The sequence below is a fragment of the Melampsora larici-populina genome, assembly GCF_000204055.1.
Source record: "Melampsora larici-populina 98AG31 unplaced genomic scaffold MELLAscaffold_23, whole genome shotgun sequence".
Lineage (NCBI taxonomy): Eukaryota > Fungi > Basidiomycota > Pucciniomycetes > Pucciniales > Melampsoraceae > Melampsora > Melampsora laricis-populina.
The window spans coordinates 740,232-757,998 of record NW_006768787.1 but is presented as its reverse complement, the minus strand read 5'-3'; the positions used below and the strand labels follow the sequence as shown (position 1 = coordinate 757,998).

Below are 17,767 nucleotides of genomic sequence, written 5' to 3'. Positions count from 1 at the left end.
ATGCCCCCAACTATCAAGTCTCATCGAGCACCTCCTGATCCAACCTTACAGCATCAGCAACGTGTGGATCAACTTATGGATCAAGCCGAATTTGCCAACTTGAAAGGCAGTTATACAGACTCTGCAAAAATATATTTGCAACTCCTGGATTTTTATTCCACCAAAATGGCAAGATGTGAAAGCCAAAACGGGACCATCGGTAGAGGTCCCCATACAGGTTGGATTCTGTCTTGTTTCAATCTGACAAGATGTTACTTGAGGCTTCAGCAACCACAAGCGGCCTTCGACACCCTCCAACAAGCCTGGAATCCTGATTCTTCCCTCATCATACCGGCCACACATCCAAAATATCTGGAACTATCTCACTTATACTTTGAAGTTGAGGCTAGCTTAAATGACGGTACCGAGGATCGTAAATATGTCTGTAGATACCTGCTCCAATACATGATATTTGTTCATATTATTGATTGACAAGGATGTTCTTTTTCACTTTTAAAAGGCATCAGACATTTCTCAGGATGTATTCACCATCAAAGAGATCCTAGACCTGATGTATATGTATGCTCAAGATTTTCTGTCACAAGATCAATCACAAGATGCCATTTTTGTTTTACAAGGAGGTATTAGTCGCGCAAAAGAGGAAAAAAAGGCATATGATAAAAATTTGAAAGAAAGTATTGTCAAGATTCATCTATTTCTTGCCGAGGTATATTTGCACGTTGGCCAACTGAAAGCGGGAGAAGAAGTTCTAAAACAATTATGGAATTCTGAAAGCCAGTTCTACATCAACAGTTTGGATGATAATTTTCTTTGGTTGTCACAGCTTCATAGACGAGCCACCTACAAAGAGAAGTGCAACACCATATCCTGCAGGCATAAAACCCAGAAAAGAAGAGAACCAACTCATTACGAAGTGAGTGAAGGTTTCCCAAATATTTCTACCAATGAAACTTAGCGTTGATTTTAATATTTACTTCCTCAAAAAGCGGCTTGCTCTAGCCCCAACGGCTAATCCTGCCCAGATAAAAAGTCGCTGGAGGTCATGCATGTTGTATTTTCATCCAGACAAGGGTGGACACACTGGGGTAGCACAGCAGGTAAGCCAGGATACAAGCTCACACCACTACCTCCCAACCTTGAGCACACTCTGACGCTGGTGGATGACCCTCTACCTTAGATAGCGGCTGCTGCTGAGGTGTTACTTGATCCAGAGAGTCGCCGCCAATACGATGCTAAGGTTCATGCTATGAGTTTTGAAAGGTAAATAGATGACGGTTACAACAAGGGGTTAAAGTGAAAAGAAGTGTTATACCTATTGGCGTTGGCTCATAACCATCCCCAGTCAAGATCTGCTGGTTTGACAGTCGCGTAGATAAGTTCGAAATGAAGTTCGAAGTACATCACAAAATAGTGATATAGAGCAAACAAATAAAGAAATGTTTGGACAGAGGTTGGTTCAGAGGCCGTGGTAATCCTGATCCGGGGTCTTTCTCGAAAAACTGCGGGTTTAATAGCTATAGCATAGATCACTTCGAAATGAACTTCGAAGTGTATCACCAGAGAGTCATATAGTCTTAGAGTAAATAAACAAAGATACATATTGACTGGGGTCAAGCCCCTACTTGCTTTGATTTTTTTAAAGAAAGAGACTGCTGTTTTAATACAACTTAGATGACTTCAAAATGAACTTCGAAGTCTATCACAAGAGAGTCATATAGAGTAAAGAGACGAGGATATATATTTCCACTAGGGTTGGCTCAGAGGCCCTACCTCCTTGGTATGATTTAGAGACAGAGTCGGCTGGTTTAATAAAGCGTAAATGACTTCGAGATGAACTTCGAAGTGTTAGAAGCTAATGAAAGTTGTGAAGAACAATTTGCTATATAGGAATGTCAATTTACGTTCCTCTATGGAAAAACTTTACTTCTTGTTCACCTAATGGCAATAGAAATACAGAAGATCTCCTTGTAGATATATTGAAAGATCATGTAATTTGTAAATACATCACTTATAAGATATCGCCACATTGCTATTCATAATTGATCATCAAATCAAAAAGAAGCATTTTTTCTTTGTAAATCAATCTTTCACCCTGACATCTGGTTGATATTCCGTCTATAAATGACATGATTTATTGGAAAACATTTAATAATTGAAAAGGAACACACTCATATACAAAGGGAAGAAATCAGACAAACAGGTACAGCACAGTAACAAATGGGCTGTGAAGTGGGATGTATCCAAGGAGGTATAAGTTTGGGGTTATGAATATTAAACAGTGAATGGCTGTCCACCTTCAATGGTAGGCAGATTGATCCAAGTTGGTTTAGACTTGTAAGCAGCTGTCTTGGTGAGCTGACTGAAACGACCGATCACCTGGCTCATTGCCCGAAATTTGTCTTCGATTGCTAGCTCCCGAGAAGCCATATGATTGCCTATGATTTCAGCCTAAAAAGCCAATTTCATATGTCATTTATCAGGCTTTTAGTCAAGATACAACACACTTACTTGAAAATGTTCGGCGTTGCCCTGAAAGGTCACAAGAGTTGCACACAGGTCTTCAAGCTTTGTGGCAATAGACCGTAAAGTCAATGCACTTGCTGAAGTTAATGCAATATTGCTAGCAAGCAATTGAGTTCCCCAGCTTCCAAAGTTCACGAGACGTTTCCAGAATGGGATACCCGCCTTGAACTTCCTTAGTCGCATGTTTCCTCATGCAAACTGGGCGCCCACACCGGCCGCAAGAGCCGAACCTTGTCTGGCCAGGGGAATGGTGGCATCTATCTGCGCTTGCATGCCAGAAAACCCATCCGAGATGGTCTGGACCAGATCTTCTAATCTGACCTGAGCTGACACAGTCGAGTACTTGTTTTCCCCGTTGGCGATGGAAGTTAGAATAAGCCGGATCACTTCAAGCTGGGGTGTCCGAAAGTCACTATGTATCAGCTTTGGCTGGGCAGCCCTTGAAACGTATCAATAGTTTTTAAAAAAATGACATCTCACCTTTTGAAAAACCTTTCGTAAGACTGAGATGCTCGCACCATTCAAGAGATTCACCTTGTCCCTCACATTTCTGTTCATCTCAGTGAGATTTCGAACGCATTTGCCCAGGTGGTCTTTCTTTTCCGGTATATCAGAAGCGGCGATGGCCTGGGACAGTTCCAGTATCTCATCTTGGTAAAGACGGACATGAGTAGGATTTCCAAGGTCAAGGATTGATTCAAAAATATCTCCGGCAGAGCGTGCAGTAGACGTAACGCTGTTTGATAATGAAGCCACCTTGTTTGAGCAACTATTGCCTTTGCATCCGCAAAAATAAGGGCCACCAATATAGGTACAGTACAAGTGTGAAGCTGTCGGGACTTGGATCCTGAAACTCCCGACAAGGTATTGGTGGATAGCTTTGGGGATAGCCGGAATCGTTGCCACTACTAGAGCAAATACAGCCCATCTGAGGAGGTGCCTTGAAACAGCTGATTGAGTCATTATCCTGAAAGTGTAGGAGGTGATTTGTGTTATTTGGATGAGTCAGTCCCTAGCTTCATCTCAGCAAGACGTGTAGGAATCAGAATAAACCCACTAGTATATCAGATTGCGTGATTTTCAAGTGAGTTGAGAGACGGTGAGGATTCTAACTTGAGCGAGTAGTTGCAGGAGTGAGGTGGATTTGACCGCGATTCTGAGTGTCCATGTGACTCTCTACGCGTTAAAACTCAGTCGCGTCTCAGTGTTGCAAGTAGGCAGTCCCCAGCAGAAAGGGAAATGCGTCTGTCATTTCAAATCCTACAAAGGACTTAAAAGATTTTCAGAAGTTTCGGGAAGTCTGGATGACAAGCCGGCTCAGGATACGCATCTCGCGGGCTCAACAGGGCTCAACGCAACAACGCAACGGGGTTTTAACTGTTTTAATTGAATCGCGTAGTGCAAGCTAAGTTGTTTTCTAAGCGAGGTACGCATCTCACAAGCTCAACGTAATAACACATCTGTGTATGCTTTTCGAAGTGAGAAACGTGTTTGTCATCTTAAATCGTACAAACGGCTTATCATCAAAGACACTGAGGTTCTGGGGCTGCTCCTCAGAGCCTGCGTAGAATGGTGCGAATCTTTGACCAAAGACATAGCCAGAGTCAACATATTTATTGGCAGGCCCATACTTCGCTGATCATCAATACCCCAACTTACAAAAATTCAAAGTGAACACCGTAGAAATCACACATAGGAACGAACATCTGGTTCTTTAAATATTCCGTCTACTTGTGACTCAAAATATCATGGCCGAGATACCTAATTACGATACATCCTCATCAATCATGGACCCAAACTGGCTGGCATCTAGTCAGGAAATGCCCGGCGATTCAAAATTCAACTTGCCTGATTCCACTTCTCCGACCAAACCCACCCCTGATCATGATGCATTGCATCATAAGCACCACACTTTCCAAATACAATTTATAGTGCTATCTGCTATTTTGACAATCGTGGCTTGGTATATATTCCAGGGGTATATTGATACATACTCATTTGTCATTGTTAAATATTGCTGACCATCAAATGTTATATGTCATGATTTTTTAGAAGCTCATCAGCCACAAACGTCGACCAGCTGAAGGAGGCAACAGACCGAATGAAGTCAGGTCAAGAATTGAAAGAACTTCACAAGGCTCAATATACCCCCGTCACCTTTATTGAATCGATGAAGTCTCTGAGTAATGATGTTGCTCTCAAACCCATAGATTTGCTATCTCTAAGAGAACTATTGGGTGTCTTGGATACTTTTACGGACTATCCAGAGTCATCCGCTGCTGTGAGGCTGCTGGTCAAAGTTTCCGATGCCGTTGATTTGGTCTCCGACATGATGCGCCAACTCAATGGTAAAGGACAAATGGAGCTTGATATCTTTATGCGTGAGGTGAGTAAGATAACCAACCAATAATTCGACAGATTTTCAATGACTGAAACAATCATATAGTTTGCCTTGTGGTTTAATCGGCAGGAAGCTGCAAGGGACATGCACACCGCAAAAAGGATCCTTGACCGTCATCGTGATTCATTGAAGCTCCTAACGAGGTCAATTGAAAGTATTCTTGATACAATACATACCGCAAACAAAGCCAATCAGGATGCAAGATACCAACTATATGCGTTGGAAAAGAGATTGACTGAGAGCTTCAGATTCAGCCGTATCATCAAAGCGTTTGGATCAACCAGAAGTTGCGTCACTAATCAAATTCAACAATCAATCACAGGGACTCTGAATCAAACCCATGAGATCTCGATATTTTTGGATGATAAAAGACCTCTTTTAAAGCTGTATCAGGACAATATCAATTCCTGGCTTGTGAGTACCCACTGATATCAAATTTCACTTCGTGTACTGATATTAAGTCAACGGGGCAAATATCCAGAGCTCGATAGTCGATCACATGAAAAACTCCAAGAGCACCCATGAAGTTGATATGCAGTGCCTGATACTGCTGGATGCCATACGTAGTCACGTTTCCTACATATCTCCCAGTCCATCATCTGATCAAATCTCACTAGGAAGAGTTCCCGTCGAGCAACAAGATAGCATGAGGGTCACTGATTGACTGAGTAATAAATTTGAAAGACAGACTGAAATGAGAGTACTCTGGGTCTTGTGGTTTAATTTATATATCTTCTTTACTATTATATCTCATATGTCTTGCATTTGCTTGTATCTTTGCACGAACATTCTATAAAAGTGTATCCACTTGTTCATTAGATAGCATTAACTCAATAGACATCAAAGCTTAATTTCAACCTGCAGGAACTCTAAGCCCAAGGCTTTGAAGTTCGAACTTGACCTTTGCATTTCGAACTTGAACTGTGAAGTTCAAGGGTCCAGCACGGGACATTATTAGGATTTTGCCAATATAATATGGTTGGTCTCTACATACCAGAGCCATTGATGGGATTTTTGAGTCATGCTGCATGAAGTTTCAGTACCCAAATGTCTCATCATTCGTAACCTATTCAATTGTGTTGGTTTTTTTTGCTCGCGCTGAGTGCGTATTCTCTCATCCTTGAGTTCTCAATTTCGTCTCTGCCTTTCTCGAGTACTCTATTCTGTTCGATCATTTGACAATCTTATAAGCAAACCCTTGACTTATTGCCACTTTGATTCAAGGATGACAAAACGCTTGTCTGCTAATCGACATCGATCACATCCAGGCCAACCTCCGCATTCGAACTCTCATCTACTCAAACAATTTCGCGAAGATTTATTAAAGAATATGGGGTTACCTGAAGACGCCTATATATATTTCTTACAAAAGTATACCGACGAAACGCTTCCTACCACTGAACGAAAACTTATCAGCCATGGAACCACTGTCATCGTTGACCAAGACAATTTGAAGGTCATCCAAGTCATTCAGTTCTTCCCGGATGACACCACTCCGTTTGCTCAGCGTGAAAAATTCAAATCAACAACTAAAACAGTGTACATCCACACTCTTCGACGTGCAACTTGTAAGGTCAATCGCGCGATGAAAGGTTGCAAAGCAGGCGGTGAGATGAGGTTGGCCGGGTCTAGGCCAGGTAGTGATCCGGGAAAAACATTTGGTGATTTTCTTACGTATGACCTTGTTTGGTTTTCTTGTGGCTTATTCAAATGTTTTCTTTGCTAGGTGTTTTCGCTTTCAATCCAAAGGATGGGGCCAACGAAGCCAGTATTTTCAAAGATAGAAATGAAATGAAAGCTATGGCTAAATGTCATAATAATTATGCTGAATGGATGTCGAGCCTCTCAATGGGCGCATTCAAAGCGAACAAGTTCATCTCAGCTCAGTGTTGTATTCCGTCTTTTGCAGATGAAGAATGGTCGGAAGAAAAATCAGGTGCTCTCTTTTCTAGTATCTCAGTCACCAGAGATGGTTTCTGGAACAAGCCGCATGAAGATAATGACGTAAGCCCTTATGCCTGTGGCCTCTGGAATTTAATTTGGCGTGCAACTGGAAAACCTCAACATAAAGAGAAATCAAGCTTAGGGAAGATTACCGGTACCAAATTCGTATTGTTGTATTATCATGTCGAAACGGATCTTCGTGCTTGCGAGGGAAACATTCTTATGCTATGGGCGTCAGATGAGACTCATTACACATCTGAATCCACGACAACAAATAAATTTGGCAAAAAAATCAGGCCGCATAACTCCACAATCACGTTGTTTGGCTCGTCCTGTCAGATAAATGCGGAACTTGCTAGGCGTATTGGCAAGGTAGTACAATCAAAAGCAGGAAAAACTGAAGAAGAGTACAAGAATTTTGTGAAAAGGGTAGTGAAGTCTTATCATCAGGAAGTTGAAAAAAAATTGAAGATTATCCATGATAAGGTTCATGTATGAGATGTTTTTCAACATCAATTCTTACCACTTGGTTTTCCCTTCATTTATCAGTCTTTCTGCATATAGTGTCAAGGTTTTTTTTGTGCTTCTTATAATTTGTTTTCTTGTACCATGAAGTACTTTTTTGTCTCACTCACGTCCCTATATGATAATATCTCAGGCTCTCTAAGATTAGCAAGCTTCAGAATGACTGAGAGAATGGAGAATGATAAGTTTGCTGATCACCTTGTCAAAATTTTGTGGAGTATAACTTAATTCAAACTTCGAAGTTTGAAATTCAAGCTTAAAGTGACGTGATTTCCAAGTTGACGTCCTAGCCTGAAGTTCAAAGTTCAAAGTTCAAAGTTCAAAGTTCGAACTTCAAGTTCGAACTTCTAGTATTTCCTGAGGTTGCGAATTTAGAAGGCAGTATATGGAGAACACAAATCCTTTTGATAGGCGTCTTGAAATAAGTACTGATCAGTACGTATTTCACAAAGAATCCCTTTCCTCTATTCATCATTGTTTTCTAGCTCTGAAGGCTCTCAGTCTTTGTAAACTCGAACTTATTTTTTGATTTTTTTAAATCTAATTTCATAAGTGGTTAAACACCATCCACAATACCATAATCAATCAATAACACAAATACTCATGAGAGATTCTAGTGTTCGAGAATAGCACCGAATTAAAAGTGGAAGTTGACAACTAACAGCAAGCGAGTAAATGTATACATGGTTACTTGAATTTACACGATCTCCGTCAAAGTAAATCAAAAAAAAAACTTATGAGGAGTTTGGGCGACGGGATTTCCATTGTACTCTGAGGTTGGATCACAAAGACGACACCGAAGTTGGTTCGGAAGCTGGAATCAAATCGGGTACACAGGTCCAACGTTGGCTCGGACCTGGGATTATATCAGGTATACAGGGGATTGGATCGTACCAGAAACACCGAAGTGAAATCGCAGGGAGGATTGAATCGGGACCAAATGGCCGATCTTTAGTTGGTCAAAACGTATGCGATGGGAGGGTTTCATCGCAGCTATGGTTGAGTCGGATGAGCACTTTGCGAGTAGCCATCGCGCCTCAAGGGACTGAGGCTCAGTCGGTTGATATACATCCACTTCGACATTGGAACTGAGTCTCATCGGATGTGCCAAACCATGTCTGGATCGGACTGAGGAATCAGTCGGGTCTTTCAGATCCGGTTTGACATTGCAAATCAACCGTATCGCACATCTCGGCCCCGAATCTGATTTGGAACACCGTTCCCGATATGACATCAGAATGGACGTTCCGACGCAAATTTCTTGGCGGTGACATTGTTAGATTCACAAAGAGATACACATTGATATGAAATGGAAACAATAGGAATAGGCTACATTCCAATAAAAGCTTTTAAACGTGTCGACGAGCTGCAGGTGCAGTCATATAGTCTTCAAACATCTGGTGAGCAAGCCTGTCACGCTGTTCATTGGCTTCATTACGTTGTCGGATGGTAGGTTCAGTCCAATCTGGCTCATCATCGCGTGCCAGTCTTGATTCTAATCGTTCCTTGATAGCATATTCTTCGAAAAACTCATCTTCTCCTGACTCGATTTTAATTAAGTTGTGTAATACACAACAAGCAACAACCACTTTGACTTGAGTCTTGTATGAATATGATGGCATTGTTGCGAGGATAGGGAATCTCATTTTGGAAACACCAAAGATACGCTCTATGACAATTCGGAGCGAAGAATGTCGATGGTTATAGAGTTCTTTTGCAGTCCGTGGCGTCAATCCGGAGTTCTTCCGCTCCTTGAGATGGTATCGTACCAATCAAAAGGGGGTAAGAAATCCCGGAACATTTGCATACCCAGCATCAGCTACATAGAAGGGATCTGGAGGTAAGGAAACATATTAGAAAATTCATCAAAGAAATGTAATTGTAAGAAAGCAAACGTACCTTCTGGTACAATGAATCTATCTTCCTCGAGTGCTTGATGTAGCACTCGAGCATCGGCGTAAGAGCCTTCCAAACCCGCGTAGACAAACGTGAATAGCATGTTAAAGGAGCATCCAGCCAATACGTTTTGGCTGAGATCTCCTTTTCGATTCCGATGCGCCGGTTGACGATCAGGAGGTACAACACATGGGATGTGGGTGCCATCGATGGCACCCACACATTTCTCAAAGTAAGGAACCATGCGAGGGTTGTTTTGAATCTGTTTTGGGCATATTTCTTTGGCAGTGGGTTGAACGATATAGATGGAACGTAAAGATACTATGGCATCAAGAACCTCTTGAAAATATTTGCTGATGGTAGCTCCGGAGCGTTGGAATCTCTCTCCAAGTGTTTGATTAGTTCCGGAGTTGCCAATGATGTAGAGAAAGATCATGACACGCTCTTCGACCGTCACACTTCGCTTGCAGTGGATGATAATCTTGCCTTCAAGGGCTTTCATCAAGCCCTTGAAAGCCAGCTTATTCATCCGACAAATCTCTCGAAACCGTACATCACTCCCCTCAAGAACTTCTTTTGTACATTGATTTCCGCAGAGTTTTGAAGTTCGACAGGGTATCTTCTCGGTCTTTAACAAGGCGAGGAAGTCCTTTCCAGCTTGAAGGACAAATTGGAGATGATCAAAAGGGTTTCAAGAGGAAGTTGAGGACCTCGTGGAAGTGGAGGAATCAGACATGATGGTTGGTGGTTGTTTGTACCACCAACCATCTTTGATGTGCTTAATGACCCTCAAAACGAACACTGTTTACCGGCCTCTTTCTCTCTTTCTGTCATGGAAACGAAATTTCATATTTTTTCACAAAAATCACTTTTCTACGTGTAGAAAAGTGGTGCCTTAAAAAGTGATTTCTAGGAAACCGGGCTAAGTGAACGCGCTCTTATTTCACCCCAATACAGGTACATTCTGACCAGTATTTGAGTTAAATCTGATGTTTAATCTGGTTTTCCCAGTTTCTGACCCGAGGATTCTGAAATTTTGATTTTTGAAAATCATGTTGTCACTTTGGCACATGTTGCATTCCGTACAGAACACATACTATGGGCGAAAGATTGGGATCAAGAGTAGGATAATGTTTCCAAAAACATCTGAGTAGGTGACTTTGTAAAAGTAAAATGATTCAGATTACCAAACCTGCTACTAAGGTTGGTCACAGGTGATCAAACTGAATCAGTGGCTCTAGAAACAACTTGGGACTACAGGATTTCCGATTAGACAACAAGTTTATAGAAAATATTAAAGAAGGAGACTTATTTGAGTTGGGTTTAAGAAATCTTTGAGTTGCAATTGGTTTGAGTTGATTAGAATTGTACCGTGATGATACAACTGATCTCTTGTTAGTTTATAAGCTAAACCTGAGACCTATAAATTCACAAAGAGTTTTCCAGAGAAAAACTTTGAATTTATATCAAAAAGCAATTTATACAAAAAAACCCTTACATTATCTGAACGTAAACAAATATCATGTTGATGGTTCAGTCCAATATCAAGAAGTCCTAATGAAATAAGTGATTGAGCCACCAGTTCTCCAGTAGTTTTCCGATCAAACATCTATCTTCGGTCGTACGATGGGTCTAAAGATTTCCAAACCAGACGTAAATGCGTGAAAAGGTTTCACTTAAGATCCAGATGTACCAAAACTTCCTTCCAAAAGTCCCTCGAGTGCAGCAACCAAGAGTTCAACTATAGGCGGTACAATCACAGACGGTTCGAGATGGGCGACGATTTTGGGGGCATGATGAGTCAAGCCTGATGTCGTTCCATCTTTGGAAAACATCGACATGAGTTTTAGTTGAGTCATGAAACATGGACAGTCAAACCAAATTTGAAGGATAATTCAGATGAGTATGAAGATACAAGAAGGTGGGCATACCAAAAGGCTTGATCGAGCTAGCAATTGAATTTGTCTCTGAGATTTGACCTGACAGGACGGGCTTGCGAGACCTAGGCTGAGATCGAGTCACTGATGAGGTAGATGATGGCAATGGATGACCTCCGCCGCGGATGACTGGAGCATGAGAAGGACTGGATGGAAAGGCAGATGAATGGGTAGCGTAGGTGGGAATAGCTAGATAAAGAACGGTGAGGTCAGCATCAGTACATATAATGCTTTGACCTATGAATGAATTGAATTGGGACAGACTTTTCATCATTAGGAAGACCGATAATAGATGGTAGCTTCCCATTGGTGCATTGACGATAAGATCAAACGAGTAAGTTGACGAACTCGGTGTGTTCTGTACGAACACGAACTGAGTGACAGTTTGAATGCTGAGTCCTGGAAATGATAGAATTTGAATTAAGAGGGTTTGGTGTGTAAGGGAAAGCAAGCAAGAAACACACGTTGATGAGTTCAACCCCTCGAAGATCAATGACATTACCTTTGGACTTGTGCAAAAAGACTTGTCCCAAGGGTCCAACTGTGATTTGGGTATCAATCAATGGCAATCAGTAGGAGATTGAGCGCTAGGAGGAATAAAAGGAGAGCTCACCAGCTAACAAGATAGAAGGTGGTTTACATTCACCCATTGACACATCCTCCCAACTTTACAATGATATATGTAGGATTGACCAGCTAGAGCAATTGGTCAAAACCGCAATGTGCCCAGCGTCAAGCATGATATGGGGACAATTTTAGCGAGTGACATCTTTGAGACGATGATGATGGGTCTGTTTTCAAAAAACAAAATGAGACAGTATTTCGGATAGGGAAACTGGCGCATTCAGGTTAGTGCTCACCTGCGATGATTGTATCACTGATAGGTTGGTTGTGTTCTAGATTTGAAACCATAAGTTGAAATTCTCACTTGATGAAAAGAATAAGAACTGAGTCAAAGCTTTACGTACACTACCTTTTGCATCCTGAGAGACTACATGCCCAATGATAATACCTAAACCTTTGTTTTCGCCGTCTTGACCATTTCGTAAAGCCAGAACCCATCAATTTGAAAACTATAGGCTTCTTGATTATGATATCAGTCAGAGTGGAAGTCCAATTTGAAGTCAAAGTGGAAGTCCAGGTCAAAGTCGAATTTGAAGTGGAAGTCCAGGTCAAAGTCCAAGTCCGAATCCAGTCAAAGTGCCAGCCCAAGTTCAAGCCCAAGGTTCTTCAATCCATAGATCTGATTTCAAATTTACAACATAGAGAGCAGTTAACATTAGTTTGATGTTTGATGAATGATTCTTTTTGAAAAAGTCAAAAAGCACTCAACCTGAAATTGAACTTGAACTTGAAGGTAATTGTGAAGAAGTAGAAGGTGAAGCTGAGTATGAAGTTTGATTTGTAGTTATCTTCTTTTCTGTTGGGTTTGAATGGGCAAATCTTGATCAGATCAAATGTGGTCGAACAAAATTAAAAGATTGGGAATTGAAAAAAAAGTGAATTGGAAAAATACAGATTATAATTCCAGGTTTAAATTTAGGACAACACTATTTGGCAACCGCATTTTTTGACCCGACGCCCTGAGTTTGGATAGTTGTTATTCATCGCCCTATCAAATGAATTCATAGCCCGGTTCAAATTGGAATTGAGTCGGCTCATTTTCTTGCTCACAAAAGTCAAATGTAGACAATTATTAATTAGTGACTCCCTTGCTCCTCGACTGACTCTCAAGATGAGATCACTTTATCAAATACTCAGATCGATCGTTTTCTTGATTTGATTTCAAAAACAAAAAACAAAACAGGCAAAACAAGTAGATAGAGACAAAAGATAAAATAAACAAAGAGGGTTGGATTATTGGAGGTGAGGCAAATAAAGACACTTGGCTGCTGTAGATGTAACATAGGTAAAGCAAACTTGTCAGCACTTGTGTTGTGAGAGGAAGAAAGATAGAACAAGGCAGAAAGAAAGAGAAGTACGAGAAACTAGAGCGAATCGAGAGAATGGAGACTTACCATCTTTAGGCAACTCATTGGAATCGGATGGTCACCTTTCGAATGGGACCTTTTATTGTCAGTTAGTTCATCAACAGGACATTGACAGAAGCGTTAAGAGAGGGTTGAAGCACGAGCAATGAGCAGGTTGAAGATGTAGCCCGGTTGAATATGTGATTGGAGGTGGTGTGATAGCCCGCTTTCCCATGATGAAGCAATCTACAGTCAAACCTGTGCAAATGCATACCTGTGCAGATGCATAATTGGCCATTTTGCATAAGGCTTGGGTTCCACCAAGCTGGTGCGGGCCAAAATTCAGATTAATGCATAATATAATACTGAATAGCCTTTTGGCAGAAATATCCATATGTTGGTGGTCATAATGCATAAAGCCCTGGGGCTTCCTGCAATCTGGAAGACAAAAATTTGTCAAATGAGCAAGCTGTACATTTGTACATCTCATAGAACTTCCTGAACTCGATTTTTAAGGATCATTGTACACATCTACAATACACGCCACACTCGTTGCCTCCTTTGAAAGACCCAATACATACAGATAACTTTTTTGGTTTTGTTGAGCGTGGTCATAATGCATATTTTTATGCACTATGACCATAATGGATAAAGTTATGCATTAACAGAAAACCTGTGCAAATGAATGAATGGTCAAATTGCATAGAAAAACTCGTCCACCCAAATTATGCATTTGCACAGGTTTGACTGTATTTCCAAAATTTATACTGCAAAGTTGTTTGATGCCCGGAATTGCTGCGGCTGCGGTCAAATTTGGCTGAGTCAGGTCCGGGTTGTGCGAGGGAAGCACGGATAAGTACCAAAACCCGACCGGGCGTCGGGTTTAAAAAAGCGGTTGCCAAATAGTGTCGTCCTAAATTTAAAATTCAATCAACTTTCAATTTTCAATTTTGTAATTTTGATTTTTGATTTTGATATTTTCAATTTCTCAATTTTTAAGTGGGGTTCAAAAGCGGAGTGAAGGACAAAGTGAAGGTTGAAGTCAGATCGGAGATCGAAGTCAAAGTGGAGGTGTAGGTCAAACTGCAGGTTGTGGTCAAAGGCGAGGTGTAGGTCAAAATGCAGGTCATGGTCAAAGTCAAATTCAAGGTGTACGTCAAACATGGTCAAAGTCGAGGTCGAATTTGAGGTGCAGGTCGGAGTCGGATTGAAGGAAGTTGAGGTTGAGGTCAAATATGAAGTAGGTTGAAGTGCAGGTTGAAGTCAAGATCCAAGTCAGATATCTGTGTACATAAGTTTTCAATTTTTAATCTTTCATTCCTAAGCTCAAAGTTTTAGTTTTGATTGTTGTGTTTTGTTTTGTGATGTTTCTAATTTTTGACTTGTGAAGGTCTAAGTCAAGGTGGAGGTTGAATTCGAGGTGCAGGTCAAAGTCGGATTGAAGGTCGAAGTCGAAGTGCAGGTTGAAGTCGAAGTCAAGGTGGATGTGGAAGTGCAGGTCAAAGTTGGATAGTTTGGATTGGAGGTCGAAGTCAAGGTGTAGGTGCAGGTCGAAGTGCAGGTCGAGGTCGAAGAAGTTCAAGTCTAAGACATACACATATGTAAGTTTTTATTTTTTAATCTTTAATTCCCAACCTTAAAGCTTTAGTTTTTAATTTTTATGTTTTGGTTTGTAATGTGTAATTTCTGACTTTTAGGTCTTGTATTTCTGTTTCTGACCTTTAGTATCGGGCTTTTTATTTTTAAGATTTAATTTTTGGGCCTTGATTTTCAAGTATGAATTTACGAGTTTTAAGCTTAAGCTTTGAATTTTTGGCTTCAATTTTCAATTACACAATTTACGAGGAAACCTTGGTCAGCCAGGTCCGAGGTTTTCCTTACCCTTGGATTCTTCCCACTTGATATCTCCTCGAACTAATCTGACCGAGGTTTATTAAACTCGGACAAGACCCACCGATGATATAAATTCATCAGGCTATACGGTCCGCCTATATTGTAACTGGGGTAAGTCTTGCCGTATTAAACTCGGAAAGGACTTTCTGATGTTAATCCACGATATTAACTCAGACAACATTTGTCCGATGGTATATATCATCAATTGTGTGCAGCCAAGTTTGACTCGGAGCAATGATTTCCTCAGTACCAAAATGCCCAAGATATCCTCGCACATATCTGTCCAATGTTACATTGGACATTTACCTTGATACACAATTATCCGATGATTCCTCGGACACACATACCCGCTGTTAACTTGGATACTTGTATCCGAGGATATTATGCCGGAGGTGCTAGAGGAGGTCTGGTACTTCTTCAGAAGGGCCATGACTGTAGCACAGCAAATTGGTGTGTGCAAAGTGATGCCGCAAAACAGAGGGTCATCCGGATGCCCGTCCGTGGAGTCTAGCAAGTCATGGAGGGCTTTGATTGGATCAAGTTGATTTGGATGACGGTCAAGTAATACACTACACCAAAACACAAATATACCGCGCGGTTTAGAAAACTATTTTTTTATAGAAAACCCAGTGGAGTTTTCTAAACTGCCAGGATTGCAAAAAAACCACATCTGAAATACAATCCCGGTGTACAATACAGATCAGGACACTGTGGGTACCACTCAAATGGTAGGTCACTGTATCAGTTTACATGCTTTAAGTCCTCCACATGGCTGCAATCATGTTAAGAAAACACTACAGAGGCAGGAAAAGCCCCACTATACACAATGACATTAGCGTACTTTGTACATAGAACAGCTGTAATATGCATTTATTTTTGATGCTATTTCTCAATCTTTGTGTTAATGTATTAAAGAGATTGTGGGCTGATTTGGAAAATACAAAGGTGCTTCAATTTCAAATGATGAGTGCCCAGCACACAAATGAAGTAAAATACAATGGGGAGGAAGTATATGAAAGATAAAAACAACCTTCCAGGTGAAAAAGTAGCAATCACATCCATTCTTTCCCTGATGAGTTAAATCCCCTCCAATACCAAAATCATTTGCTCTAGGTTAGCTGGTACCGGGTCAACCTCAAGTTGATTATACACCAGTGGCTCTTCTTGTTGAATCTTTTTGATCCATACAGAAGAGTAGCAGTCAACAGGGAGTCCAGGAGCTGCCGGTATCTTACTGAGAGGTGCGTTTTCTTGGCGAAGTCAAGGTCGAGGCGGGCGACCAGTTTTTTTCCTGACCAACTTTGGGATACTCGCATTGCTTCTCTCAACATATCCGTCCAAGAGTATACAAACCTGTCTCAACCTTTCGCTACGCCATTCCAGAGTGCGGACACAACATGGCATAAGCCCATCAGAGTGACCCTCAGTACCAGCTTCATTGTCAGTTTCATCACCACTGCAGGTGTTTTCAAGTATTGCTGAAAGCTTCAAAAGCTGTGTGGGTTTTGAAAATATTGCTTTATCTCTCCTTTTCTTTAACTGGATTTCAAGCAAATAGAAAGATTTCACGCTCAGTTATTCAAATCAAGAATTAAGTAAGAAGACTCACATGCTGAAGTCTGGCAACTTGTCGGACTCTGCTTCGCGATTTCTCCAATCGTTCTGGATCCCATGATTGCAAGCGGTACCTATTCAAATGAACAATTCATGGTAAAGTAGCATATACAAAACGCTTTTCAGTTTAGAACATCACAAAATATTGATATTATTGACTTACCGCTTAGATAGTGATTGACTGTGTGTGTCAAGACACTTTTTTGTGAAGGTGTCATCCTTTCCGCCCACAGTCACTCTGTTGTACTCGCCGCACTCCACTAGCTTGTGAAATATCTTCAAGCAAACACTCCAAGCCCATTTTTATTCTGGCGCTGATGCTGACTTTGAAAAATCTGGACGGAATTTGGAAAGACCCGCGGATGCTAACATATTTTTCATGATTTTGAGTTTTTGAGGAGTTGCGTCCTTGTGTCCAGGTCCATTTTTGTATGGGAAGCAAGGATCAAGAGGTTCGTTTTGATCATTGGTGGGTGTAAGTTCTGTATCAGACATACCCTCCTCACCTGGATTGTCTGGTGGTGGAAGATCGGAACCGTCCTTGACCCCAATGAGAGTATCAACATGAAACCTAATACGATCCTACACAAGTGGATTCTGATACCATTAGATATTGATTGTATGTATGGGTATATTTTTATTGAATGACTCACTCCAATACGGCCGCCGCGTCTTTTTGATTGAGGAGAAGGATTATCAATCGGCTCTCGAGCCATTTTATGTACTACTTGAGTCAAAGCTTTCACTTTGCTTTCTAGAGATTCTACCTTCTTGTTGCTTCCCATGAGAAGGATGTGAAGTGTGCTGATGTCTATGGTTTTGCTGAGAAAGATGAGATTGAGAATTATCTGGTCAGCTTGAGGTGCAGGGTTTGGAGAGATTCTGTTTGGGACATTCACCTGTCACGCGGGGTCTCGGGAGGGCACAGTCTAGAAGGTGAAGTACTTGGTTTGCTGGTTTCTGTAGAAGCAAAAGGGTCGGTATGTTCATCCCTGTCATCACACATCTCGTCGTCAGATTCATTGGTAGGTTCATCTCCTGGTTCCCAATCAGAACCCGAATTC

General features: G+C 41.2%; 4 protein-coding genes across 4 annotated transcripts; 1 reads left to right on the top strand and 3 right to left on the bottom strand.

Moving 5' to 3' along the window:
* On the top strand, positions 1 to 1,264 carry MELLADRAFT_107435 (uncharacterized protein; the record flags this gene model as incomplete). The annotated part of the gene is made up of 3 exons (XM_007411113.1): positions 1 to 420; positions 987 to 1,097; positions 1,178 to 1,264. The coding sequence occupies 3 exons, from the start codon at positions 1 to 3 to the stop codon at positions 1,262 to 1,264; spliced, it is 618 nt and encodes a 205-aa protein (XP_007411175.1).
* A 1,007-nt stretch (positions 1,265 to 2,271) lies between these two features.
* On the bottom strand, positions 2,272 to 2,706 carry MELLADRAFT_63999 (uncharacterized protein; the record flags this gene model as incomplete). Its single annotated transcript, XM_007411027.1, has 2 exons — positions 2,272 to 2,448; positions 2,509 to 2,706. 2 exons carry the CDS (start codon positions 2,704 to 2,706, stop codon positions 2,272 to 2,274), a joined length of 375 nt encoding a protein of 124 aa, XP_007411089.1.
* Positions 2,707 to 10,583: 7,877 nt separating this feature from the next.
* Positions 10,584 to 12,138, bottom strand: MELLADRAFT_87863 (uncharacterized protein; the record flags this gene model as incomplete). Its single annotated transcript, XM_007411026.1, has 8 exons — positions 10,584 to 10,709; positions 10,788 to 10,873; positions 10,983 to 11,111; positions 11,221 to 11,415; positions 11,491 to 11,625; positions 11,729 to 11,767; positions 11,848 to 11,922; positions 12,087 to 12,138. 8 exons carry the CDS (start codon positions 12,136 to 12,138, stop codon positions 10,584 to 10,586), a joined length of 837 nt encoding a protein of 278 aa, XP_007411088.1.
* A 2,364-nt stretch (positions 12,139 to 14,502) lies between these two features.
* On the bottom strand, positions 14,503 to 15,519 carry MELLADRAFT_63998 (uncharacterized protein; the record flags this gene model as incomplete). The annotated part of the gene is made up of 3 exons (XM_007411025.1): positions 14,503 to 14,780; positions 14,916 to 14,998; positions 15,437 to 15,519. The coding sequence occupies 3 exons, from the start codon at positions 15,517 to 15,519 to the stop codon at positions 14,503 to 14,505; spliced, it is 444 nt and encodes a 147-aa protein (XP_007411087.1).
* Positions 15,520 to 17,767: the final 2,248 nt, after the last annotated feature.